The 27,721-nt window shown below is 30.9% G+C and overlaps 2 protein-coding genes and 1 long non-coding RNA gene across 3 annotated transcripts; 1 reads left to right on the forward strand and 2 right to left on the reverse strand.

Annotated features, from left to right (window-relative positions):
* Positions 1-6,903: 6,903 nt before the first annotated feature.
* LOC137822867 (uncharacterized) lies at positions 6,904-17,725 on the forward strand. Its single transcript, XR_011083013.1, has 3 exons — positions 6,904-7,084; positions 7,495-7,553; positions 17,308-17,725. It is a non-coding gene; the product is annotated as an uncharacterized lncRNA (long non-coding RNA).
* A 1,432-nt stretch (positions 17,726-19,157) lies between these two features.
* On the reverse strand, positions 19,158-20,015 carry LOC137822307 (uncharacterized mitochondrial protein AtMg00240-like). Its single transcript, XM_068627193.1, has 2 exons — positions 19,625-20,015; positions 19,158-19,210 (listed from the first exon to the last, which is right to left on the reverse strand). The coding sequence occupies exons 1-2, from the start codon at positions 20,013-20,015 to the stop codon at positions 19,158-19,160; spliced, it is 444 nt and encodes a 147-aa protein (XP_068483294.1).
* Positions 20,016-23,971: 3,956 nt separating this feature from the next.
* LOC137822309 (uncharacterized) lies at positions 23,972-24,745 on the reverse strand. Its single transcript, XM_068627194.1, has one exon. It carries the CDS (start codon positions 24,743-24,745, stop codon positions 23,972-23,974), a length of 774 nt encoding a protein of 257 aa, XP_068483295.1.
* Between the last annotated feature and the right edge of the window lie 2,976 nt (positions 24,746-27,721).

A 27,721-nucleotide genomic window follows, 5' to 3' on the forward strand; every position in this document is an offset into this window, starting at 1 on the left:
GTTGTTTATAATGTGAACCATAATTGATTTCTTTTGTATGTATCTTAAACATAATCGATTTTCGTTTCCTTTTTATATGGAACAAGCCTAATCCATTCTCTACCATATATATTAAGAAGTTAATCGATTTCTTAAGAGACTGTAAATCGATTTTCTTCTTCTGGTACCTAATTAATTGTGTTGAGTATGTATTAAGTTCCTTAATCGATTTGACGCCTATTTCTATGTTTACAAAAATCGATTTTACATCTAATAATGTATTTTTCATTTTTCTTTTTTTTTAAGGTGTTGCTACTTTATTTGAAGCTGTCTTGGGATTTTTCGAGCTGCTCTACAAATTTCAAGTAAGTTCAAATGACTTTTGTTTCATCTTGATTGCAGTTACATGTTTAATTTTCACTATTTTATTTATTTATTATATGATTTTGGTTATATTTTATTTCTTATTTTTAAAATATTTAAAAATATGATTGTTGTTATGTTTATATTTAATTTATCGTTTTGTTTATGTCAATATATTTTGGTTTCTTATGCTTATATCAGTATGATTTAGTTTGTTATAATTACTTATAATTTTATTTTAGTATTTTAATTACTTATTTATGTATATTTATTTTTTAATTTTTTAATATATGTTTAGTATTTTTAAAAAAGTTACTTGAAGTTGTGTTTTTATTTAATTTGTTGTTGTATCTATATTAATTTATTATGTTTATGATGTATAGTTTATTTGATTATAATTTTTATGATTTTTTTTATTGTTAAATAATTACATTTTTGTTATTGTAGTATTTTTTATTTTCTATTACTGCAGATTTTTTAATATTAAAAAATATTTTTTTATTTATTTATATAAGATATGTTTTATTTTTCTATTTTATAATATATATTTAATATTTTAAGAAATTAGTTGAATTTATGTTTTTATTTAGTTTGTAGTTGTGTTTATATTAATATATTTTTGTGTATATGATTTATAATTTATTTGATTATAATTTTGTATAAAATTATTTTTTTATTTTTAATTGCATTATTTTTTTTATAATTATTATGTTTATGAGTTATAATTTATTGATTATAATTTTTTATGAAACTCTTTTCCATTGTTAATTACTTGGTTACATTTTTGTTGTTGTAGTATTTTTTATTTTTTATTTTTTATTACTGTAAAAATAATTAATATTAAAAAAAATATATTTATATAAGATGTGATTTATTTTTTAATTTTATAGTAAATGTTTAATATTTTAAAAAATTATTTGAAGTTCTATTTTTATTTAATTTGTTTTTGTGTTTATATTAATTTATTTTTGTGTATAATTATTATATTTATAATTTATTTGATTATATTTTTTTATGAAATTCTTCTTTATTGTTAATTAGGTTATATTTTTGTTGTTATAGTATTTTTTATTTTTCATTATTGTAACTTTTTTAATATTAAAAATTAATATTTTTATTTATATAACATCTTATTTATTTTCTAATTTTATAGTATATGTGTAATATTTTATAAAAATATTTTAAATTCTGTTTTTTATTTAAGTTGTTGTTGTGTTTATATTAATTTTTGTGTATAATTATTATGTTTATGAGTTATAATTTATTTGATTATAATTTTTTTATGAAATTTTGTTCTATTGTTAATTACTGATTATGGTTACATTTTTGTTGTAGTGTTTTTTTTTTTAATTTTACTATTGTAAAATTTTTTAATATTAAAAAATTATATATTTTTATTTATATAAGATGTGATTTATTTTTTAATTTTATAGGATATGTTTAATATTTTAAAAAATTACTTGAAATTGTGTTTTATTTAATTTTTTTATTGTGTTTATATTAATATATTTTTGTATATATTTTTTATGTTTATGATTTATAATTTATTTGATTATAATTTAATTATTTTCTATTATTAATTACATTACATTTTTGTCGTGGTAGTATTTTTTTATTTTTCATTACTATAAGGTTTTATAATATTAAAAAATAATATTTTTTATTTATATAAGATGTGATTTATTTTTTAATTTTATAGTATATGTTTAATATTTTAAGAAATAATTTGAAGTTCTATTTTTATTTAATTTTTGTGTGTGTGTTTATATTAATATATTTGTGTGTATAATTATTATGTTTATGAGTTATGATTTAGTTCATTATAATTTTGTATTATTTTTTTTCCTATTTTGTATTGAATCATGATGTTAAATTTTTGTGTTTTCTATTATTTTATGGTTATTGATTATATTTAAGAAATTTGTATTCTTATCTTTATATTGAATTTATTGATATGTTTATATGAATTTTTTATGTTAATATTACGTTGATATATTATTAATATTAAAATTTGAATGTTATACTTATTTATAAATTAATTTGTGTGTATTAATATAGTTAGTTATTTTTGTAATCAGAACTCTCATAAGAAGTAATCTACCGATAATGAATAACAATAACAATTCGCATCTATATAATGAGGAGGAGGTCGAAAATTTTGAAGACAATATTGCAATTTATAACAATGGTGCTCGAGGGAACATGAATCTAAATTCTCAAATATTAACCCAAATTTGGGATGGAATTGAAAATCTTCAGGAAAAGATGGCAAACATGAGATTGAATATCGACACACTTTTAGACCGGATTGATGAAATGATGAAGGCAATTTTTTTCTACACCATGTCATTTTTTATATGCACCCAACATAACATTTTAAACCCAATTTTGCCTTTGTCCTCTTTGTTATGAAAAAAGTTATAGAGGATTAAGTGTTTGGTGAACGTTTAGCTATAGAGGAATTGGTGCTGGTGCAGTGGTTGTTGTGATGGTGGAGGGAAGCTTTCATTTTTTACTCCTGCTACTCTCACTGTAAATTGTTCTGAGATAAGACAAAAAAAAATAAAAATACAGTGACTTCTTTATGGATTTCAACATTCGGAACCATCCATAACCCTTGCACTTACAAATTTTTACATCTAGAAAATCTACGATATCCATATCAGAGACAAAAAATTAATTATAACTTTCATGAACGTTCATAGGAAAAACACTTCTGGATATAGATATCCAAAAGTCACTAAATTTGAGAAAACTTACTCCACTCGCAATTTCCGCAACAATAACTCTTCTTCTCTTCCGTGAACGACAACTCTTCTCCTTCTCTCCGTCGTGGTCGTGCCTTAGAAACGTGTATTGGGTGCCGCCGTGCCTTAGGTAGTTGGGTGCATATGTTTAGTGTAGGGAATGCATTGCTGTAGAAGGAACCTAGGTTTTATTTCATTAAAAATACAATAGACATTTCAGATAACTTATTAAGGGTACACAAGACATTTCACATAGTACTGTTGGGTGTAGGTAAAAAGTTATATGGTGCAGGGAGATTCTGCCAATGATGAACCGACTAGATGATCGAATGAATCAGATTCAACGTCATCAACCATAATGACTGTATGATGATTATGTATTCTTATTATTTTTCATGCCAAACAATGTTATGTTATGCATCTTATTAAATATTAATGTTTTATTGCTAGCTATTATTATTTAATATTGTTTTTAATGTATTTTGAATGTTTTTTTATGTTATTAACTCATATATCATAATATTTTTAAAAGTAAAATTATTTTACAAAAATATTTAAATATTCAATTAATTTTAAAATATATTAATTTTTCATGATAATAACCATAATTACCATTATTATTAATATTATTATATAACATAATATAATACAAATAAAATAATATTAAATTTATCTAAATACAAATATTAATTATTACACAATTTGAACTAACATAAATTTGTTATTATATTATTAATAAAATGAAATAGTAATAAAAATTAATAAAAATAATATACTAATAATTATTATAAATATAATAATCCTATTTATATTTAATATATATTTATTTTCAAATTATAATTTTTAAATTTTCAAGTGAAAGTTGTTTATTTCTAAAAAAATAACTCATTTTATTATTAAATTTTTTTAGTAGACAAAAATAAGGATAAATTTATAAAATAATATTTTATATCTTTTAAAAAAATTAAATTTTTTTTACAATATCACTCAAAAATTTCAATAAACTTTTCTCGTATCTACCTTAAGATACTATAATTCAAACATACTCATCTTCTTTTCACTTTCTCCTCATGTTCTCCCAAGTTCACTCCATCAAATGATCACTTCTAATCATAAAACTTACAATCCTTCCTAAAAAGAAGTTGATTTGTTTACACACAGTTCTGACACTTACTTCGGATAACTCCAACATTTACAATAAAAATAATAAAATAATCTAAAACACCAATTTTTAGATTTTGCGTTGATACATATTCTACATTTCGTGGAGAGACAAAACTTATATTTATGATAATACAAGTTCTAATGAAAGAATCTCCCAACTGTTATATACTGAAATCATTTTAAATTAAACAATTCAAAAACAAGTTTTTTAAAATTCTAGAAAAGAGAATATGAATGTCTCAAATAGATGTTGATGAAAGGTTATACCAAGAATGAAGCTAGGTGAGCCCATAAAGCTTATGAAGTGTTATAAATTTGGAAGTCTTAGCCATGCAAGGTTAATAGTGTCATAAACTTAGTAACTCACATGTGTCCCTCACTCAATCTGTTTTTTCCCTTATAAATTACAACCCCTCATGTTCTATACTTAACCAACCCCCTTAAACATTTTCTTTCACTAATTACTTCAACATGCCAAGGCTCTTTACACTTTCTCTTTACCTCTTTGTGTGATGCTTTGGTTAGTGCATGTTTTGCTATCTCCACCCATAGGTTTCATATCTGAAGTGACCATGCCAGAAGCTCTCAGAGGTCCAGAAGTTGGACAAAACGAAGGATTTATATGTGGAAATCTTATGTGAATATATATATATATATATATATATATATATAATAAATAAAATCAATTAAATATTAAGGATAGAATTACAAAAATAAAAATTAAGTAAGAAAAGATAAACAAAAGTTTTAATATAAAGTGTCAGACCCAATAAATCTATTAGTGACTAGTATAAATACATGAGCATTTAATTCAATAGTTAGATGTGAATGAATGATTAAGACAAAAATATTTGCTTAAGCTTCAAAGAATTTATGCAGATATCATATCTCATACCGAGAGACTCATAAATAATTCAAAAGATACGAGTGACAAAAAAAAAAAAGTTAACGGAAAGGAGAAAGACAAATAAGAGTGAAGAAGAGGTTGAAGACACTTTCCTTAAAATTTGTATAAGTAGGATATCCATTATATAATATGTTAAAGATTGCAATATCCATTCAATGGTGCGTGCGCAACAATTTACTAATTTCCTTGCATATTAGAGGAAGCTAAAATGTTATTTTGTAGATTAGGTCACATTACTTGGGTGTTTAGATTCACATCATCACAATTAAAAAACAAACGCATTTATTATTGTTGAAAATCCATACATTATTCTTCTGAGGATAAATATAGAGGCATTTAGTGTGAGTACAAAAATTTGTCATGACTATATGTAGGTAGATCAACCTCTAATTAGTATATTAAAGCATATGACACTAGTTTTATGGTGTATCTCATTTACAATTTTCAGTTTAATCCTTTGTTCCTTTTAAAATAATTATATTTTATTTTATTATATGATCTTAACTTATTTTTTAAAGGATGTGAATATTTTTATTAAATTCATCTACATGAAAGCTAGAATTTAGCTAATATAAGAAAGAAGATCGTGAACGTTGTGAAAATTGCGACAAAACTGATTTCCAGTAACAAATTTAAATTATTATTTTTTGCATCTTTATGTTATTTGAGACTCAGTATCCCAAGTAAAATTTCACCATATGTTTTGGGAAATTCACATAAATAATAGGACAAGTTTCATACATTTAGTGAGTTGAAAATTGTTAAAAATTCAATCTTAAAATTGAAAACTCTTTGAAAATAATAGGACAGGAAGAGAGTCAATACAATCCAAATCAACGGCAGCTACATCTACTCATTGAAAATTGGAAATAGAATGAAATCTCACTTCAAATTAATGATTATACAATTCATGTTAAGGATAAAAATATTTAAAATAATAATCACAATTTTCTAAAATAAATGTGTAACTTACTCTCCTACAATTTGACCTAAAATTTGGTCTGAAGGTAAATTAAAACCCTAGAAATTAACTTTCAAAATGTACTTTAAGATTCAATTTCTAATTTTCCCATAAAATTGTAAGTCCATCTCCTAGTTTTTCTAGAAAGCAAAAATCACACTAAAACAATATAATAAGTTATAACCCTAATACTAAGGAGTGTCAAAATATACGTTAATATCAAAATAATTGAACAAGGTCCAACCAAATTAAACAGTAAAAGTTCATTTGAGGAACTTAAATACTCATACATCTAAATTGTAGAATTCTTGGTACAGCCCCATAATTTATGGCTGCACCCACCAATTTTTGAAATATACAATTTTGTCCCCTTGTCTTTTATATTAGCAAGGGATTCCATTGTTGTTATAGTTTGGAAATGGTGTGGAGTAAAAATGGTACTTCTGAACGCTGGTTTAAACACTTATAGGTAATAGGCAAGCACTTAATATCCATTCCATGGTGGGAATTAACCAAAACTGCAGTTTATCTGGATAATTTAAAAAAAATATTTGTTTTACATTCTTATTGAAGTCGTCAACTTAATATTTGATAATCAAAGTTATTAACATATTTTATAAATTCAAAGGCGTATAAATACTATCTCTCAGAAAACACAACTCTAGTAAGGAAAGTCATGTCACCAAATTGGAAAATACAGTCTTTACCCCTATTTTTGGGGATGTATGTGATCTTTCCCAAGTTGTGCATCTGAAGATTTGATTTGATGAATGCAGTGACACAGAAGGCAGAGATAGATTCCTGACGGACACTTCTTTTTGTGTTGACTTGGTAGTTGAAGTTCAATGGAATTCAAATTAAATAGGACTCTCTACATTTATTGAGCTTCTTCTCACTTCTTTCTTCTTCTTCTCACACTGTTGCTTCTTCTCAGCGCCACAGACCTTTGTTTGTTCTTACCAGGTAAGCACCGGAGAAATTTTTTTGGTAAACATAATCGATTTTGATACTTAAACCACAGTCAAAACAATCCATTTTCAATATCTGTGTTGTTGAGTATGGATTGTTTATAATGTGAGCCATAATTGATTTGTTGTGTATGTATCTTAAACATAATCGATTTTCGTTTTCTTTTTATACGGAACAAACTTAATCGATTCTCTTCCATATATATTAAGCAAGTTAATCGATTTCATAGGAGGTTTCCTTTTTTTTTTCTGGTACCCTAATTAATTGTGTTGAGTATGTATTAAGTTCCTTAATCCATTTTGTCTTCCCTTATACACCTAAATCGATTTGACGCCTATTTCTATGTTTACAAAAATCGATTTTACATTGCATTGCATCTAATAATGTATTTTTCATTTTTTAAGGTGTTGCTACTTGATTTGAAGGTGTGTTGGGATATTTCGAGCTGCTCTTCAAATTTTCAGTAAGTTCAAATAGTTTTTGTTTCATCTTGATTGCAGTTACATGTTTAATTTTCACTATTTTTTATTTATTATATGATTTTGGTTATACTTTATTTCTTATTTTTAAAATATTTAAAAATATGATTGTTTGTTATGTTTATATTTAATTTATTGTGCTGTTTATGTCAATATATTTTGGTTTCTTAGGTTTATATCAGTATGATTTAGTTTGTTATAATTTTATTTTAGTATTTTAATTACCTACTTTATGTATATTTATTTTTTAATTTTATAATATATGTTTAATATTTTAAAAAATTACTGTATTTTATAATATTAATATATTATGTTTATGATTTATAGTTTATTTGATTATAATTTTTTTATGAAATTTTTTTCTATTGTTAATTAGTTACATTTTTGTTATTATAGTATTTTTTATTTTTTTATTATTGTAGATTTTTTAATATTAAAATGTATTTCTTTTATATAAGTTTTTATTATTTTATAATATATATATTTAATGTTTTAAGAAATTAGTTATGTTTTTATTTAATTGGTAGTTGTGTTTATATTAGTATATTTTTGTGTATAAGATTTATAATTTATTTGATTATAATTTTGTATAATTTTTTTTATTGTTAATTGCGTTTTATTTATTTTTGTTGTTGTAATATTTTTTTATTTTCCATTAGTGCAGGTTTTTTAATATTAAAAAAACAATAATTTTTTGATTTATATACAATCCAATTTAGTTTCTGATTTATTCTCCAATTTTGTAGTACAGTTTTAATGTTTTAAGAAATTATTTGAAGTTTTATTTTTATTTAACTTTTTTTGTGTTTATATTAATATTTTTTTTATATTTATTATTTTTAAGAATTATAATTTATTTGATTATATCTTTTTTAAACTTTGTTAATTACTTATTATGGTTACATTTTTATTGTTGTAGTATTTTTTTATTACTATAAGATTTTTTAATATTAAAAATAATACTTTTTATTTATATAAGATGTTGTTTATTTTTTAATTTTATAGTATATGTTTAATATTTTAAAAATTTATTTGAAGTTCTATTTTTATTTAATTTGTTGTGTTTATATTAATATATTTTTGTGTTTATGGTTTATAATTTATTTGATTATATTTTTTATTGTTAATTAAGTTATATTTTTTTATTGTAGTATTTTTTATTTTTCATTACTAATTTTTTTATATTAGAAAATAATATTTTTTATTTATATAACATCTGAATTTTTTTTTATAATTTTATAATATGTGTTTAATATTTTAAGAAAATATTTGAAATTCAGTTTTTATTTAAGTTGTTGTTCGGTTTATATTAATACATTTTTTATAATTATTATATTTATGAGTTATAATTTATTTGATTATAATTTTTTATGAAACTTTTTAATTTTTAATTACTGATTATAGTTACATTTTTGTTGTAGTATTTTTTATTTTCTATTACTGCAAAATTTTTAAATATTAAAAAGTAATATTTTTTATTTATATGAGATGTAATTTATTTTCTAAATTTTATAGTATATCTTTAATATTTTAAAAAATTACTTGAAATTATGTGTTTATTTAATTTGTTATTGTGTTTATATTAATATATTTTTTATATAATTATTATGTTTATAATTTATAATTTATAATTTATTTGATTATAATTTTTTTTCTATTGTTAATTACGTTAATTTTTTTTTAGTATTTTTTATTTTTTTATTATTATAATTTTTTTAATATTAAAAACTAATATTTTTTTATTTATATAAGATGTGCTTTATTTTTTAATTTTATAGTATATATTTAATATTTTAAGAAATTATTTGAAATTCTTTTTTTATTTTATTTGTTATTATGTTTATATTAATATATTTTTTGTATAATTATTATGTTTATGAGTTATAATTTTGTATTAATTTTTTTTCTATTTTTTATTAAATTATGATGGTTAAATTTTTGTGTTTTCTATTATTTTATGGTTATTGATTATGTTTATAATTTGTTAGTATATGTATAATATTTAAGAAATTTGTAATCTTTATATTGAATTTATTGATATGTTTATATGATTTTTTTATATTAATATTATGTTGATATATTATTAATATTAAAATTTGAATGTTATACTTATTTATAAATTAATTTTTGTGTATTAATATAGTTAGTTATTATGTTAATAAGAACTGTAACCCTAGCTTATATAAGACATAATTGTATCGATGATGGATAACAATAACAATTCGCATCTACATAACCATTATTGCAATTTATAACAATGTTATTCGAGGCAACATCAATCTAAATTCCCATAACCCAAATTTGGAGTGAGATTCAAAATGTCCAGAAAATAATGACGAACATGAATTTGGATATCAACATACATACGTTTTGACAGGATTTTAAATGATGCACAGATTAGAAGATCAAATGAATTAGATTGATCATGATTAACGAGAATGACTATATTATGATTATGTATTCTTATTTTTCATGTCAAACAATGTTACGTGATGCATCTTATTAGATGTTAATGTTTTATTGCTAGCTATTATTACTTAATATTTTTTTAATGCATTTTGAATGTTTTTATATGTTATTAATTCATATATCATAATATTTCTAAAAGTAAAATTATTTTTACAAAAATATTTAAATATTCAATTAATTTTAAAATATATTAACTTTTCATAAGAATAATCATAATTACCATTATTAATAATATTATTATATATCTAAAATATATATAGTTAATATATATAACATAATATAATACAAATAAAATAATTTTAAATAATATTAAATTTATCTAGATACAAATATTAATTATAAACTAATTGAACTAACATAATTTTTTATTATATTATTAATAAAATAAAATAATAATAATAATAAACAATAAAAATAATATACTAATGTTTCCGCCGGTTGACCAGAATCGTCTTTGCGCGTGGCTTGTCCTCGCGAGTTAGGGCACCTTCGTTTTGCTCCGTCTGTGAGTACCTGAAAAGAAGTGAACAAAGGGGCGTCCTTGCGGCCGTTTGCACTCCGACAATCAAGTCAGCTAGTGAGAAACATCAAAAGGTGATGCACCCCCGTATCGGAACACTTGAACGAATGCTCTGAGGGTGGTTGAAAACTGTGTAACTGAATAACTAGTACTGAAGGGCTAAAACTGTGTTGCCCTAATTGCCTTGTGCTCACTGTGAGTGTGCCGCGGAGACAACTAGGGTTTTTCTCTGTGTATCTGCGTGTATTAGGGTAAAAAGTCTCTCCCCCTCAAATGCTCCCCAGGTCCCTTTTTATACACCTCTCATCTTTAAAGCGCGTTAAAGCGCATTGAAAGCGTATAAAAACATTCTTTGGAACATTCGAATCTTAACTGAATTAACGCGTACCTTGGCAATCTTTCACTGGAACTTTAATGAGCACGTGTGCCTTACCACGTGCCCTTCTGACTTGATCGTTATTCTGTGCAGAGGGTCCCACAGCGCCGCAACCCAACTTAGGGTTATTCCATCACGTGAGCCCTTGCGAAGTGCTTCTGGCACGTGGGTTGACTTTCTGGGTGCCAACTCATGCGCCCCAATCACTAGTTACTTGCCCTGGGGGTGGATCTACCTTTCCCTAGTACCATGCACGTGGTTCTCCCCTGGTTATGGCCCCCTCATGGGTTGTATCTGTTCCAGGGTCTCCCAGCGGTGGCATGGGTACTTCACCAGTCAGAATATCCCCTTTTGGTGCTAGACTCATGGCCTTGAAGCCACCCTTCTCTTCACCTTACTTCTGTTCTGTATGGCCGAGGCTCGAAGCCTCTCGGGCGATGTCTTTACTCGGCGAAGTCTCTCTTTGGGCGATGCCTTCCTTGGGCGACGGCTATGCGAGGCACTAACTCGAGCGGTTAACCTGTTAACTTCTCTTCCTTGGGTCCCTCGAGGGCCCCCCACCACGCGTTGACTCTGACCTTTGGTCAATGCCCGATGACGGGACAGTACACAAGCCCCCCAGTCTTGAGCTGAAACTAGTTTCAGAGAAAAGACTAAGGCTAAGGCCTTGCCCCCGCTGTCCTTGTGATACTTTGATGACGCGTCACTCCTTGACTGGTTGACGTGACATTTTCTGCACCGTCGGCGCAGCGCACCCTCGAGGACTCTGACAATGTGATATTCTCTGAGCAAGAAAAGTGACTTTTCAGGTCGTGCCTTAATCTTGTGACACGTGGCCCAATTGCACGGTGCCCTTTTTGTGTCCTTTGGCGCCTCAACTGTAATGTTTGGGTCTTTGAAATCTCGTACTTGCACTCATCGTTTCTACGTTTTCGCATCTTCTTCGCACCGTTCATCTTCCTTCCAAAGAGTTCTTCTTGCATTCTTTTCTCGTTGACACTTCCCTTCTACACTACTACTGAACCTTTCTTCTTTGATCTTTTAGTTCCTTCATTTACAGCTTGTGCCAACATGTCTACCAACCCTCCTTTTCCTAGAGTCAACCCTAAGGATCTTTACGCGTGGACTTCGCGCGAACTTCTTGACGAGTGCTCGAGCTTACTTTCCGTCAGGGCCCGGAGGGAACATGTGGGGGACCCGAGCACTTACGATCACCGTGCCTTCCCGAAGAGATACGATGACGATATCGCCGTGCTTCCTTGTACCCTAGGAGAGCCGGTGTGTGGGGACGAGCGAGCCAACAATGGAGTTCCCTTTTTTCTACTTCTACCAGGTGGTCTTTAAGTGCGTCGGTGTGCGCCTGCCTTTCTATAGGTTCGAGAGAGAACTGCTGACGGAGATCAATGCTGCCCCAGCCCAACTGTAACCTAACAGCTGGGCCTTTGCCAAAGCCTTCAACATTCTGTTCGGTTTCCAAGGGTGTGCACCCTCCGTTGACATCTTTCTTCACTTCTTCGAAGTGAAAAGGCAAAGAAATAACCTCTGGGTGACACTGAGCAATGTTCCCGGTAGGGTCCTGTTGACCCCCTTCCAGCAATCCTTCACGGGGTGGAAAGGCAAGTTCTTCAAGGTTTGTTGTTCCGACCTTGTGCCCTCTGCTCTAGACGACTTTCCCCTGTATTGGGTGAGGGAGGCCAGAGCCCTGAAGTCCAAACCTCTTAAGAAGTTGCCTCCGAGGGATCAGAAGGCTTGCCGGATCTTTGCGGGTGCTGGAGGCTTTGACGTTGATGCCTTGATAAACCTGGAATACAATGCTGAGGCCTTGGAAAAATACATATGTACGAGAAACTTCCCTTACGACCTTCCTATTCCCTGCTTTGGCTAGACTCTTGCATGATTTTAAATGCCTTAGTTTGTGCTCGTGACTACTGAAATGCCTTCCTGTCGTGACTACTGAAATGACCACTGGGTTAATGTCGTGTGGGACCACATCCCGCAGGTCAGCCCTCGTGAAAACGAGATCTGACTCCCATGGGTCATCCGGAAATTCTTCTACAATCGTACTTACTGACCTCACATATTTCTTCCGTTGGGAGGCAGCGGGCCCTCCTCCAAAAAAGCCGTCAGAGATGGTGTGCACTTCTCCGTGAGTTGAGACTTTATGCGCTTGACTTTCCTCAGGCGTCGCCGGGGCTGTGGTCGCGGTGGACCCAGCGAGATAATCTTTCAAGAAACCATTCTTCACAAGCTCGTCCAACTGATAGCCCAACGCCAAACAGTTGTTAATGTAGTGTCCAAACGCCTCGTGGAATTCGCACCATGATTCTTTGTGAGGCCCCAGAATTTTGTCAGACTTCACTGGTGGCCTCAACCTGTCAGCTATGTTAGGCACGATGATGAGGTCTTTGAGCTCCACCACAAAGTTGTGCCTTAGCGATCTACTTCCTTCTTTCATTCCTTCGGCTCGCCCCCTTGGCGGGGCCCTTCTCGTCTCGTAAGTGCACTTCCTGTCTGAGCTTCTTTTCTCTGTGGTAGCTTCGTGGACCCTGGCAGGTTGTGTGCGTATCTGCGCCCTTGGTCGCGCAGGTGCAGCAATCATACACTTCTCGTATGGCTCGCCTTCCAAGGCTATGTGCTCTAGCGCCCGACGCCTCACTTTAGCAAATGTTTTGGGGCGGCTGCGGTTGAGCGATTTGCTAAAAGATCCGGGACGCACCCCCTTTCTAAATGCGTACACGATCATGGGCTCTTATGTGGTACCCACTTTTACCACCTGCGCTCCGAAACGACTTATGTATTCCTTCAGGGTCTCCCCTTGGAATTGTTTTACGTCGAAAAGGTCATACGAGACCGGGGCTGGGGCCTTGTTGGCTAAATATTGTTCTCTAAATAGTCGTGAGAGTTGTGCGAAGGACGTGATGTGACCCTCTGGGAGGCTGATGAACCAATCCAGGGCCATCCCCGTCAAAGTGCTCATGAAGAGCTTGCATTTTACGGCATTAGAGCCACCAACCAACATCATCTGCGTGTGGAACGCCGTGAGGTGTGCTTCGGGATCCTCCATCCCTGTGAAGGTCACCTTAGGCCCTATGAACGTGCTGGGGATTGTTGTCCCTAAGATCGCCTGTGAGAACGGTGTTATGAACTCCCTAGGTGGGGAGGCAGGGAATAGGAAGGTCGTAAGGGAAGTTTCTCGTACATATGTATTTTTCCAAGGCTTATCAAGGCAGCAACGTCAAAGCCTCCAACACCCGCTGTTCCGTCCGGTTGAGCGGGACGTCTTCGTGCGCGACCTCAACCGTCAGCTAGGGACACCTTCCCACTGGTTGCCTATGGATTCCTGCAAAAAAGAGGACAAAGAGGCGCCCTAGCGGCCGTGTGCACTCCGACGCTCAAGTCAGCCAGCAAGAAACACCAAAAACTGTCCACCTACGTGTCTGAGCACCGCATGTGGCACTCTGAAGGTGGTAAACGAAGGAATATATATTTGTATGTGTATGTGATCCATGTTTAGTTTTACAATATATAAATTTTATTATAATTCATATTCTTGATGCTTATCATATTTGTTTGATAATATGAACATGACAAATGATAAAGTTTCTCGTTCAAAAACTGGTAGAGGACCTACAAGATTAAAGAATGTGTTTAAGAAGATAAATAAATATGACAAAATATCATTGTCTATTGATGTCAACACTGATGTGACCATTGGGCCATATGCAAAGAAATTTAGGAGTTATCTCGGAGTAATGTCTCGTGAAAGGATCTCTATCTTAACTGAGTCCTGGGATCACGTGACCGAACACGAGAGAAACATGATTTAATTTGACAGGATATTCTAGTATGTAATTGTTTTTACTTTATTCAATCTAAAGTTCTTTTTTACTTTGTTCTTATTTATGAACTAATTATCCCAAATAATGTAGACGCATTACAAGATCCCGAATGTGGAAACCTTGAAAGCGAAGGTTCTTTCTGATGTGGGTGTTAAGTTTCGTCAGTTCAAATCAAAATTGGCAATAGATTTTATATATGGTGAAAGGAAAGAAGATAATCATTATACAAAATATGCATTCATTGATGAAGAAACTTGGCAGCAGTTTGTGCAGATTTGACAAACTGAAAAATGGTAGGTTAATATCACTTGTTATATGTGGATATAGTTTCTATTAAATGTTGATGATAGGATGTTCGAAACAAAGCAAAAGCTGGTCAGACACATAATGATACCCCACACTTATTGTCCCGTGGTCGTTATAAGTTGTTAGAGTAGAAGATGTTTGAAGAAAAGATTAAAGCACATTCTACTTCGATTGATGAAATGAATAGTGTAGATTCTTTGAGGCCTCCTTCCCCACCACTCCGACATGAGATGTGGAAGGGTGCCCGTATAAAGCCACCAGGGACATGGAGTTCTAAGTCTATAGAACAAACAGTTGAACAAATTGTAAGAAATATGTTTCTATGTGTTATTTTAAATTCAATGTGTTGAAGTTTGACAATTTCTTTTCATTTGTTTTAGAATTCTCTTGCTGAGCAATCAACACAGGGGACTTTTAATCCATGTGGTCACAAAGATATTCTTAATGTTGCTCTCGGACGACCTGAGCACCCTAGACGTGTTTGTGTAGTTGGATATGGGGTTCGGATTCGGTTATACTTTGGACCTTCATCACATAGCAAGGAACAATCGTCCAGTCAACCTAGCCAAGAGTATTTACTACAGTTACGTGAACAGATAAAGCCCGAGGTAACTTAAGAGCTTAGAGAAAGCGTAATAGATGAGTTTAATAAGCGAATGGAAAGGGAGTTCGAAAAGCAGTGGGAGGGTTTAAGACTCTCACAACAACACCTACTACGGTAGAAGATGAACCACCTTCGCCTCCTATTAAGAAAGTCAACACTAAAGGGAGTTGTTCGGCGGTTGATCTATCGGGAGATGACTTTGGCTCTCAACTAGCCAATGCGAGTTATATGTTGAGTGTAATTCTTTGACCCAATTCGTTGCCCTGGTAAGTGTTATGAAGGGGTCACAATGTGCCTCTTCCTTCTAATTTCATAAAGGTCACGGTGGAGAAGGTCCTTTATGGTGATGTTGCAGTTCCTGTGCCGACATCAGAGGTCACAATTGTAACAGAGGCATTACATACTTTAGTTGTCTGGCCTAGACATCTCGTCAGACCTATAGACTCTACGATATATCTTTGCACTAATACTAATAGGATTATATATCAGATATATTACATTCTAACTAATTTAAGTATTTGTTTGTTGAACCTAAGACAAAATTGCCTCTACGGAAGAAAATATTCTCCATTGATGATCATGTGGTGACATTGGTGGAAGTTGTTACAGCTTTAGATACAACCGTCTTAGAGGTTCCATGGGATGCCAATGTTTTTGGAAGGCATAGTGATGTACCGTTGTACTTTCACAAGTCTGATTTGTTGGACCTTGCATCCGTTGATTAACATAACATTTCTGCAATTATGGATGATGTAAGTTCAAATATTAAAATCTTTATACTTTTGATTTATTAAATATATTAGTACTACCTTATTGAAATTTAGGTATTTGTGTGGATTATGCTTCGACGAGGGGAAACACAATATATATGGATTTTTAGACCCTCAAGTCATTCAATTAATTGGAAACAAAAAGCTAGAAACACAAACATACATCACCACTGCCTTAAAGAATGGAGAAAAACAAATTTATTTTGCTCCGTACATCCATGAGTAAGTCTTTATTTATTAAATAAGTTATACTAAATTATTGACATAAGAGAAACTAACTGATTTGTTATATAGGTGTCATTGACAACTATTGATCATATATGTTCAAGATCATACCGCTGCATGGTTTTACTCATTGCATAAAAAACCCCTACCTATTTTAAACACATTATAGATAGGTATGACAGTTTCATTTAACATTTATTATTACTTATTCATTATATAATGTTTTGTATTCTAATATGAAATCTTATTATATTAGTGTTTACTCTGGATATAACATGTTGAGTGGGAGTTGAAGTGCAAACGCACAAAGACTCACTTGGAGTGTAATTCTTTCACCCGACTTGTTGCCCTGGGTAAGTGTTATGAAGGGGTCACAATGTGTCTCTTCCTTCTAATTTCATAAAGGTCACGGTGGAGAAGGTCGTTTATGGTGATGTTGTAGTTTTTGTGTTGACATCAGAGGTCATAATTGTAGCAGAGGCATTACATACTTTCGTTGTCTGGCCTAGACATCTCGTCAGAGCTATAGACTTTACGTTATATCTTTGCACTAATACTAATAGAATTATATATCATATATATATTACATTCTAACTAATGTAAGTATTTTTTTGTTTGTTAATGAGTAGCAGGAACCTCAGACAAAACTGTCTCTGTGAAAGAAGAAAATATTCTACATTGATGATCCTGTGACGACATTGGTGGAAGTTGCTACAACTTTACATACAACCGTCTTAAAGATTCCATGAGATGCCAATATTTTTGGAAGGCATAGTGATGTACAGTTGTACTTTCAACGGTAGTGATGTACCATTGTACTTTCCAATGTACCGTTAATGAAGTATTTTGTTCTAGTAGTCTCAAAGAAATGTTGATGAAAGATTATACCAAACATGAAGCTAGGTGAGCCCGTAAAGCTTATGAAGTGTTATAAATTTGGAAGTCTTAGCCATGCAAGGTTAAGAATGTCATAAACTTAGTAACTCACATGTGTCCCTCACTTAATCTTTTTTTTCCCTTATAAATCACAACTCCTCACATTCTATAGTTAACCAACCCCCTTAAACATTTTCTTTCACTAATTACTTCAACATGGCAAGGCTCTTTACACTTTCTCTTTATCCTCTTTGGTTAGTGCATGTTTTGGTATCTCCACCCATAGGTTTCATATCTGAAGTGACCATGCGAGAAGGTGAAGAGGCCGAGAAGTCAAAAGAAACAAAGATTCATATGTGAAAAGATATATATATATATATATATATATAATAAATAAAATCAATTAAATATTAAGGACAAAATTAAAAAAATAAAAAATAATTAAAAAAGATAAACAAAAGTTTTAATATAAAGTGACAAATCTAATAAATATATTACTGAGTAGTATAAATGCATGAGCATTTAATTTAGTGGTTAGATGTTAATGAATGATTAAAACAAAAAAATATTTACTTAAGTTTTGAAGAATTTCTGTAGGTACTATATCTTAAACCGAAAAAACTAATAAATAAATAAAAAAATAAGAGTGATTGAGAGAAGAAGTTAACGGAGAGAATAAGGATAGATAAGAGCAAAGTAGAAGGCGAAAACACTCTCCTCTCCTTGTAATTTGTGTAACTACAATATCCATTGTATAATTATGAAATTTTGGATTATATGTTAAAGATTATAATATCTATTCAATAGTGCGTGGCGCAATAGTTTACTAATTTACTTGCAATTCGATGATTATATATTGGAAGAAGCTAAAATGTTATTTTGTAGATTAGGTCACATTACTTGGGTGTTTAGATTCACATTATCACAATTAGAAAACAAAAGCATTTATTATCGTTGAAAATCCATACATTATTCTATTGAGGATAAATATACAGGCATTTAGTGTGAGTACAAAAATTTGTCATGACTATATGTAGATCAACCTCTAATTAGTATATTAAAGCATATGACACTAGTTTTAATGGTGTATCTCATTTACAATTTTTAGTTTAATCCTTTGGTCCTTTTAAAATAATAATATTTTATTTTATTATATGATTTTTTCATGTGAGGGTTGTGGTCTAGAGAACTATTGAGAGGATTCTTCTATCATCTTCTGTCGGTTGGTTGTACTGTTCTTAAGCTCCCGTCCTTGCAAACTCCTCACTCTTTATTACAAAATAGAATAGAGATGAACAAAAGGGAACAGAGATGAACAAAAAAGTAAACTGAAGACAAAGAATATGAGAATGGATATCTCTTCTTTCTTGTTATCCAAATCAAAACAAATTGTCTGAATATATACAAGTAGTACACTCATTCTAGGGTTTAACTAAAGAAGGAAATAATCAATATTAAATACTACAATCATAACACACAAAGATAAAATAAAAGTTATTCCCTTCTATAAAGAGAAATAACTGATAATTAGAAAAGACACCCAATTATTCTTTTCTATAATGAGAAACAACTGATAATTAGAAAAGACTTCTTCCAATTAATATTAGGATCCTTCTGTAACTTTAGTATCTGTATCCTTTAATACCCCACCATAAGCTGGAGAGCAAATATTGATGAGACCCAGCTTGGAACAAATATTCTTAAAAGATTGAAGACTTAAAACTTTGGTATAAATATCAGCCAATTGCTCTGTGGTGGAAATGGGAAACAAATGGATGAGACCCTTCTTTAATTTTTCTCTAACCACGTGACAATCTATTTCTATATGTTTTGTACGCTCGTGAAATACTGGATTTGCTACAATGTATCTTGCTGAGTCATTGTCACAATATAAAAGAGATGGTTGCTCAAAAGGAACTTTGAAATCTTGAAGAAGATAAGTTAGCCATTGAATTTCACATGTAACAGTGGCCATTGCCCTGTATTCAGCTTCACAAGAACTCTTTGATATTGTTCCTTGCTTCTTTGATTTCCAAGATATGAGAGAATTCCCAAGATACACACTAAAACCAGACACTGATTGTCTTGAATCACTGCAGGTGTCCCAATCACTATCACAAAAGGCTTTGAGATGAACAAAAGTAGTGGAAGAGAAAAATAGACCAAGACTTGGAGCCCCTTTGATATATCTGAGAATTCTAATCGCTGCATTATAGTGAACAATTGTAGGCTTAGCAAGAAACTGAGAAAGTTGTTGCACAAAAAATGTTATGTCAGGTCGGGTATTAGTGAGATACATAAGCCTTCCAATCAATCTTCTGTAGGCTTGAATATCTGTGAAAGGAATACTTCCAGTAGAAGAGAATTTCTCATGATTATCAATAGGAGTGGGTGCAGGTTTGCAGGGTAAAAGACCTGCATCGGTTAATAATTCCAATGCATATTTCCTTTGATTTACCATTATTCCTGTCTTACGTCTTGCTACTTCTAGACCAAGAAAGTATCTTAAATTCCCAATTAATCTTGAATGTCTGATTCAAGGCTTTTTGATTTGAACAATCTCTTCTTTATCATTTCCTGCCAATATTATATCATCCACATATACCAATAATGCTGTAAAAGATCCTTCAAAAGAATTAATGAACAAGGAATGATCATTCATAGATTGAGTATATCCCATAGAAAGCAAAAATGATGACAGTTTGGCAAACCATTCTCTGTTGGCTTGTTTAAGGCCATATAAAGCCTTTTTTAGTTTACAAACTTTTCCTGATGGAATAGAAGTCAATTCAGGAGGAGCAACCATGTATACATCTTCTTTCAAATCTCCATGTAAAAAGACATTGTTTATGTCTAATTGTTTCAATTCCCAATTATAAATAGAAGCTAAAGAAAGAAGAAACCTTATGGTGGTCATCTTTGCTACTGGAGAGAAAGTATCGAGGTAGTCAATGCCTTTTGTTTGTGTATATCCCTTTGCCACTAACCTTGCTTTATACCTTTCAACTGTTCCATCAGCCTTATATTTTATTTTGAATATCCATTTGCAACCTATGGCAGCTTTGTTCTAAGGCAGAAGAGCAGTCTCCCAAGTTTGATTTGACTCTAAAGCAGATATCTCACATTGTATAGCTTTTCTCCAACAGTCATGTTTCACAGCTTCAGAATAAGTGTTTGGCTCAACATGTGAAGAAATAGACATAACAAAAGATTTGTAAGAAGGTGATAAATTGTTATAAGACAAAACAGAATTCAAAGGATATTTAACGCTTGAAGATGTACTGGAAACATTAAGATTACAATGATAATCCTTTAAATACTCAGGTGATTTTTTATTCTTGTGCTCATTCGGACAGATGGATCTGATTCAGAACTTTGTTCTATATCATGATTTTCATTGAGGTTTTGGTCTATATGGGAACAATCTTCTTCTGAAACCTCAATTTGTGACTCACAATTATTATCACTACTATTTTCTGTTGGGTCTATTAGAGTCTAAGTTCAAGAGGGGAGGGGTGAATTGAGCTTATAAAATTTTTGCAAGAACACACAATTTTCAGTATATCAGAGGCAAAAGAACAGATTGCTTTTACATGAAACAGATTGATTCTTCAGAGCAGTCTAATACAATTTGAATTTGTTCAAATTAAAATTGTAATCAACAGAAGGTTATAACAGAATCAGATTAGTTGGATTTTATGAGTATGAAGAATACAGATATGCTAAGCAATCAATCACATTCATTCAACACAAGGTTTTAATGAGAATGAATCTTTCTCAGGTTTTAATGAATAGACTATTTGTTCACAGATCAGTTAAAACATCATATACAAATGCCTTGTTTATGATCAGAGAGCTTTAACAAATCAGGAAGAACATTTTTTATTTAAGCCCAGAATTAACAGATTCGATTTCAAAAGAACAGATTTAGTTCTTGACAGAATTAAGCAAAACCAGAAATGAGTGCAGCGATGAGAGGAAAAAGGCAAGCAGGTTTTTATACTGGTTCACTCATACAGAGCTACATCCAGTTTCACCTTACCCCAAGGTGGAATACACTAAAAACAGTACCAATCACTTACAAACACAACAGTTCTTGAACACTACAAGAACAATACAACCAATGCTGAAAAACCCTATTTCAGCACACCTTGCTCTCCAAGAAACCCTATCAAGGAGTGACTAACACTTACACCTTTACAAACCAGAATAAAGGAAAGATTACACCTGAAAAGAAGATGCAAGAACTCAAAAGCAGTAGTTCAATTTGCTGCAGAACTGCACCAGCACCTTCACCAAGATCAAAGGTTTCCTAGAACAAGCACACTTGAAAGTCCCTTTGGAAAACCTTTCAATCCTTCTTCTCACATAGAAATTGTTTGATCTATGTCAAAAACGTAATTGCTCAGCATCCTTTCATGTGAGGGAGGCTTTTCTTTATATAGAAAACAGTTTCTAACTTCTTTTCAAAAAACAGTTGAAAAGCTGTTATGAAAACAACATATTCAGTTTTGAACTTAACAGATTTATTTTGTGAAAACTGCCAACTCAGCTAACTGAAATAACTGTCTGAGTTGTACCTTTGGTGCCCTAACTAACTTTCGAAAAACCTTTCAGCAGACCAAAGAATAAACCTGTTCTTTTACAGAGAAACAAATTCATTTTTGTGCAGTATCCTGATTTTAGGAGAAAACTCTAAAAGGCTTTTGGAGAAACTTTTAACCACTTCATGTGCTTGATCTATGCTTGGTTAGGCATCTAGGATAGATCATGTAGCAAAAGGCAACCACACACAACCACAAGCCTACAAACAAGATCATCTAAACCTATTACAAACTAGCTATTTTCTGCATCAAACACAAACTAACACTAGGTAGAGAAGAGGCTTCATCCATCTTCAACATTTTCAACATTATCACAAGGTGTATTATCACAAGGTGCAAGAATGACTTGTGATAGCTGACTTAAGACAAATTGATCTTTGGCAAACAAAATTTGATCATTAACGTCGGGATTGTTAATTTCATTGCTAGTATCTTGAACCCTTTGGTATGGAAAAACATGTTCATAAAAGACAACATCCCTAGACACAAAAATTTCTCTTGATTGAATATTCAACAAAATATATCCTTTTGTCCCCCGTTGAAAACCAATAAAAACACATTTTGATGCTCTTGGATCAAATTTTCTTCTATTTGTTGACAAAGTGCTAGCATAACATAAAGAACCAAACACCTTTAATCCATTAAAATTTGCATTAGTTTTGAAAAGTATTTCATGAGGAGAAGAATAGTTTAAAACAGGTGTGAGAAACATGTTTATAATATGCGCAGCATGTATCACAGAATATGACCAATAAATTTTGGGTAAATGAGATTGTATCATAAGAGCTCTTGCTACATCTAATAAATGACCATGTTTCCTTTCAACTATACTATTTTGTTGTGGAGTATTGACACATGATGTTTGATGGATTATTCCTTTACTGACAAAAAAATTAGTCATGAAAAATTAAGTTCCATTATCAGTTCTTATTATTTTTATTGTTGTCTCAAACTGTGTTTGAACAAAAATAACAAAATTTTCCAAAACCTTAACAACTTCAGATTTTTGTTTCAAAAGAAAAATCCATGTGTACCTCGAATAGTCATCAACTATGGTCAAAAAATATTTATGACCATGAATTGATGGTATTGAGTATGGTCCCCAAACATCTACATGAATCAAATCAAAACATTTTTTTGATTTAGATGTACTAATAGGAAAAGAAAGTCTTTTTTGCTTTGCAAAATGAGAAACATCACAAACAAAAGATTTGTTATATTTAACAAAAGGAAATTTATTCTTGATAACATCAATACATTTATTTGAAATATGACCTAATCGAAAATGCCAAAGGGTTTCTAGATCACTAGCACTGACAATAACAGTATTGATGGTGTGTGTACATTCAAGGGGTTTAATTTGAAATTTCTGGTAAGATGTGATCCTGAGTATATAAAGTTTATCTTGCGTCTTAGCGATTCCAATCATTTTCATTGTTATTTTGTCATGAATGTGACAACCATTAGAGTCAAAGGTAAGAACACAAGATAGTTTATCAATCAATTTTGCTACGGAAGGAAGATTAAAATTGAAGCAAGGAATGTACAAAACATTGTCTATGACATAATTTTTATTGAGAAAAACACTTCCAGAATAATTGGCAATGACTTGATTTCCATTTGGTAATTTGACATAAATAGGATCAATTTGATGATATGATGTGAAATAAGTTAAAGATGAACAAATGTGATCAGTAGCACCACTATCAATAATCCAAGAACTAAAAGAAGAAATAAAATTATTACCTGTTTGATTAGAGGGATTGGAGGGAATAATAGAGACTTGATTAGAAGCATTGCCACTGGATTTGGTCTATTGTAAAAGAGCTAACAATGTTTGAGACTCCACTTCTGACTTTGAACCTTCGTGATTCTGCTCATTATTATTGAAATTTGTATTCTGAAAAACTGCATTAGTATGACTCTGATCATGATTCTGATTTTTGAACTTGAAATGAGGTGGAAAGTCATGCTTTTTATAGCATGTATCAATGGTATGCCTTGTCCTTCCACAATGACTACAAATTTTGGAAGTATATCCTCTTCCATTGCTTCCTCTTCCGTATCCAGCACCTTTGCCATAGGTTGTAGCATTGTTTTTATAACCTCCTTTGCTATTAGCAATCATTGCCTTGGATTGATCACCAAATATTTGCCTCTCTTGTTGTGTAACAAAAGAGCAAACTTTATTCAAGGATGGCAAAGGGTCCATCAATAAAATTTGGGTTCTCACAGTCGAATAATTACCATTTAGCCCCCTTAGAAATTTGATAATCTGGTCTTGTGTTTTATATTTATAAACATTCACAAGAGTATTGCATTTAGATGCACATGAAGAAGCGGATAGCGGGCGAAAAAGATCAAGTTCATCCCAAAGAATTTTTAACTGAGTGAAATAGTTTGTAACAGTCAACTCACCTTGTTTAAAAGAAGAAATCATCTCCTGGATATCAGAAATACGAATCATGTCTCCTTGTGAGAACCTTTCCTTTAAATCATTCCATATGTCAAAGGCATTGTCCACACAGATGATGCTCTGCGCGATGGATTGAGAAACAGCCTTGAGAATCCACGAAACAACCAACATATTGGCTCTCTGCCATGTTGGAAACAATGATTTGGTACGATTGGGAGCTTCTATAATGATTTGGTACGATTGGGAGCTTCTATAGTTCCATCAATGAAACATATTTTGTTCTTTGAAATTAGGCTAATTTGAAACAAATGAGACCAATGATGATAATTTGGTCCCTCAAGAATAATAGGGACAATAAGAAAGGAAGGATTATCTGATGAACTAACATGGTAAGGTGAATTAAGATCTTGTGAGGGATCGTCAAATTCACCCATGAGTAAATGTAGCAAGCAGAGCTCTGATACCATATTACAAAATAGAACAGAGATGAACAAAAGGGAACAGAGATGAAAAAAAGAGTAAACTGAAGACAAAGGATATGAGAATGAATATCTCTTCTTTCTTGTTATCCAAATCAAAACAAATTGTCTGAATATATACAAGTAGTACACTCATTCTAGGGTTTAACTAAAGAAGGAAATAATCAATATTAAATACTAGAATCATAACACATAAAGATAAAATAAAGGTTATTCCCTTCTATAAAGAGAAATAACTGATAATTAGAAAAGACACCCAATTATTCTTTTCTATAAAGAGAAACAACTGATAATTAGAAAAGACTTCCAATTAATATTAGAATCCTTCTGTAACTCTGGTATCCGTATCCTTTAATACTCTTCCTTCCTAGTTTCGGTTCTCGGTTTTCTCGTAATCCAAACTCGGAGGGTATCTGCAGAAGACACTATGACGCTCAAGTCAGCAAAGACGTTTGGTACTCATTTCTCAGAGCACTGTATATGATGACGTACCTTATTATTGGAATATGTGTTATTTATATCACCTTTGGTAGACTTTCCTACTTGGATCAGGTTAAGGAGTTGGAATGCGCTTAGGGCTACATTACCTAGTTCCTAATCGCGGATTAGCTTCGCTGACCTTCATTGAGCTAAATAGACTTGTGCTGTTAGTTGGCTCTACGAACGTGGGCCTTTATTTCGGTTGGCCCAATGATGAGGACCGAGACGTGACATCAGTCGTACGATTCTCACGAGTATATATTTTAACTTATTTTTTTAAGGATATGAATATTTTTATTAAATTCATCTGCATGAAAGCTAGAATTTAGCTAATATAAGAAAGATGATCGTGAACATCGTGAAAATTGCGACAAAACTGATTTCCAGTATCAATCTTGGAAAAGAAAAATGCATCTTTATGTTATTTGAGACTCAGTATTCCAAGTAAAATTTCACCATATTTTTGGGAAATTCACATAAATAATAGGACAAGTTTCATACATTTAGTGAGTTAAAAATTGTTAAAAATTATAGCTTAAAATTGAAAACTATTTCAAAAAGACTAAATTAACAAATACTCAAAAATAAAAATAAAAACTAAAATAATTACTTTAAAAATTAAAGGATCAATAAATAAAAGGATGAACCTACATGTTTATTAATGGGATGGACACGGTGTAACATCCCCTTTTCAACAGTTAGATTAATTGCCAAACATTATAACATCATGACAGGCGTACATATACATCTATATATTTATATTTTTCCCCTTACAAATTTTTAAACCTCCCTTTTCCTATGAAAAAATAAATAATATATATATATATATATATATAACTTTAAGAAAAAAAACACACACATATAATCATACACATACATTACATTAACATCTCATTCACAACTCTAATGGATACAGTTTCAATTTAATCATTAACATTTATCATAATCAAATATCAAACTCTAAGCCTATTTGTTAGCTCTCACGTCACAAGGTATTAATATCAACATCACAAACACTTGATTCTACTTCTATAAGACTCATGTGTTGAATTAGAGACAAAGATTTACACCAATCATATTACTTTCATTAAGTTTTCACCACAACAAGATTGTGTATTAGGAACTCAATCCACTCATATAACAAGGTAAATTCGTATGAGCTATCAAACACAATTCTTTTTCACATCGCAAACTAGGTCATGGGAACCCTTTCGTCTCTCACCATCTAATATTTTCTTCTATCCAATATTAATAAAATCGAGATAATCTCCTTTACAATCTCAATTTCAATACACAATCATAAACATCTCAACATAATATTTTCTCTCTAAATGTTCACAACACACCACATGTTATATCATAACCATACAATCATAAATTTTCATCAATACATATACATCCAACTTAACTCAATGCTAATAAATTAAAATTCACCATCCATTACATTATAATAATGTTAAAATATAACAATATAGTGAAATATAAACAAATTTTAGTATTTAGCAACATTTAAAAACATGTTTCTTCAAAGTTTAGAAAACACCCTCTTTCTTAGACAACACTTGACTCGTCCAACGAAGTAAGCATATGTTGCAATTTCTCCAACCGCCATTTTGCTCGCTTAGCCAAATGTGTCAGCACATCGAACAAGTTTTAGTAGCTTAGAAAAAAAAATATTTGCCTAACAACTACACTATTGGGAGTTTTCATAAAAATATATCGCCCAACAATCAAACCACTTAGAGTTTTTATTTAAATAGTTCACCCAAAAAATTTAACTCACTTATCGACCAAAACTCTTGAGTTTCAATTAAATAAGTTTTGTTTGACGAGACTGTACTCGTCCAACGACCAAACCATCAAGGGCTTTTATTTAAATAACTTACCCAATAAATTTAACTCGCCTACTAACCAAAGCTCTCATGTTTTCAATTAAATGAATTATGCACAACGAGATTTTTGCTCGTCCAAGGACTTTGCATAATACATAAATTTTTCAAAATAATGAAAGTATCCTAACCGATTCAGACTAAGTTTTCACTTTGTTTTATGCCTAACATTGAATATTTTGCTTAAAAATAACCACAACTTAAACCAATTTGTCTTAGATGCAATATTTTAACACTAAATTGGTAAGCACACAACAATTCCATTCATTTAAATAAAACAATTTTATCTCAAACTCAAA

This window comes from Phaseolus vulgaris, chromosome 9 (genome assembly GCF_000499845.2).
Source record: "Phaseolus vulgaris cultivar G19833 chromosome 9, P. vulgaris v2.0, whole genome shotgun sequence".
NCBI lineage: Eukaryota > Viridiplantae > Streptophyta > Magnoliopsida > Fabales > Fabaceae > Phaseolus > Phaseolus vulgaris.

Excerpts from the sequence above, each read along its gene's own strand:
- LOC137822307 (XM_068627193.1), bottom strand. The coding sequence starts at position 20,015 with ATGGTAAATCAAAGGAAATATGCATTGGAATTATTAACCGATGCAGGT. Across the intron at positions 19,211-19,624 it reads TTCAAGACAATCAGTGTCTG|CTTATGGTGGGGTATTAAAG; the intron begins GTTTTAGTGTGT and ends TTTGCTCTCCAG.
- LOC137822309 (XM_068627194.1), bottom strand. The coding sequence starts at position 24,745 with ATGTTGGTTGTTTCGTGGATTCTCAAGGCTGTTTCTCAATCCATCGCG.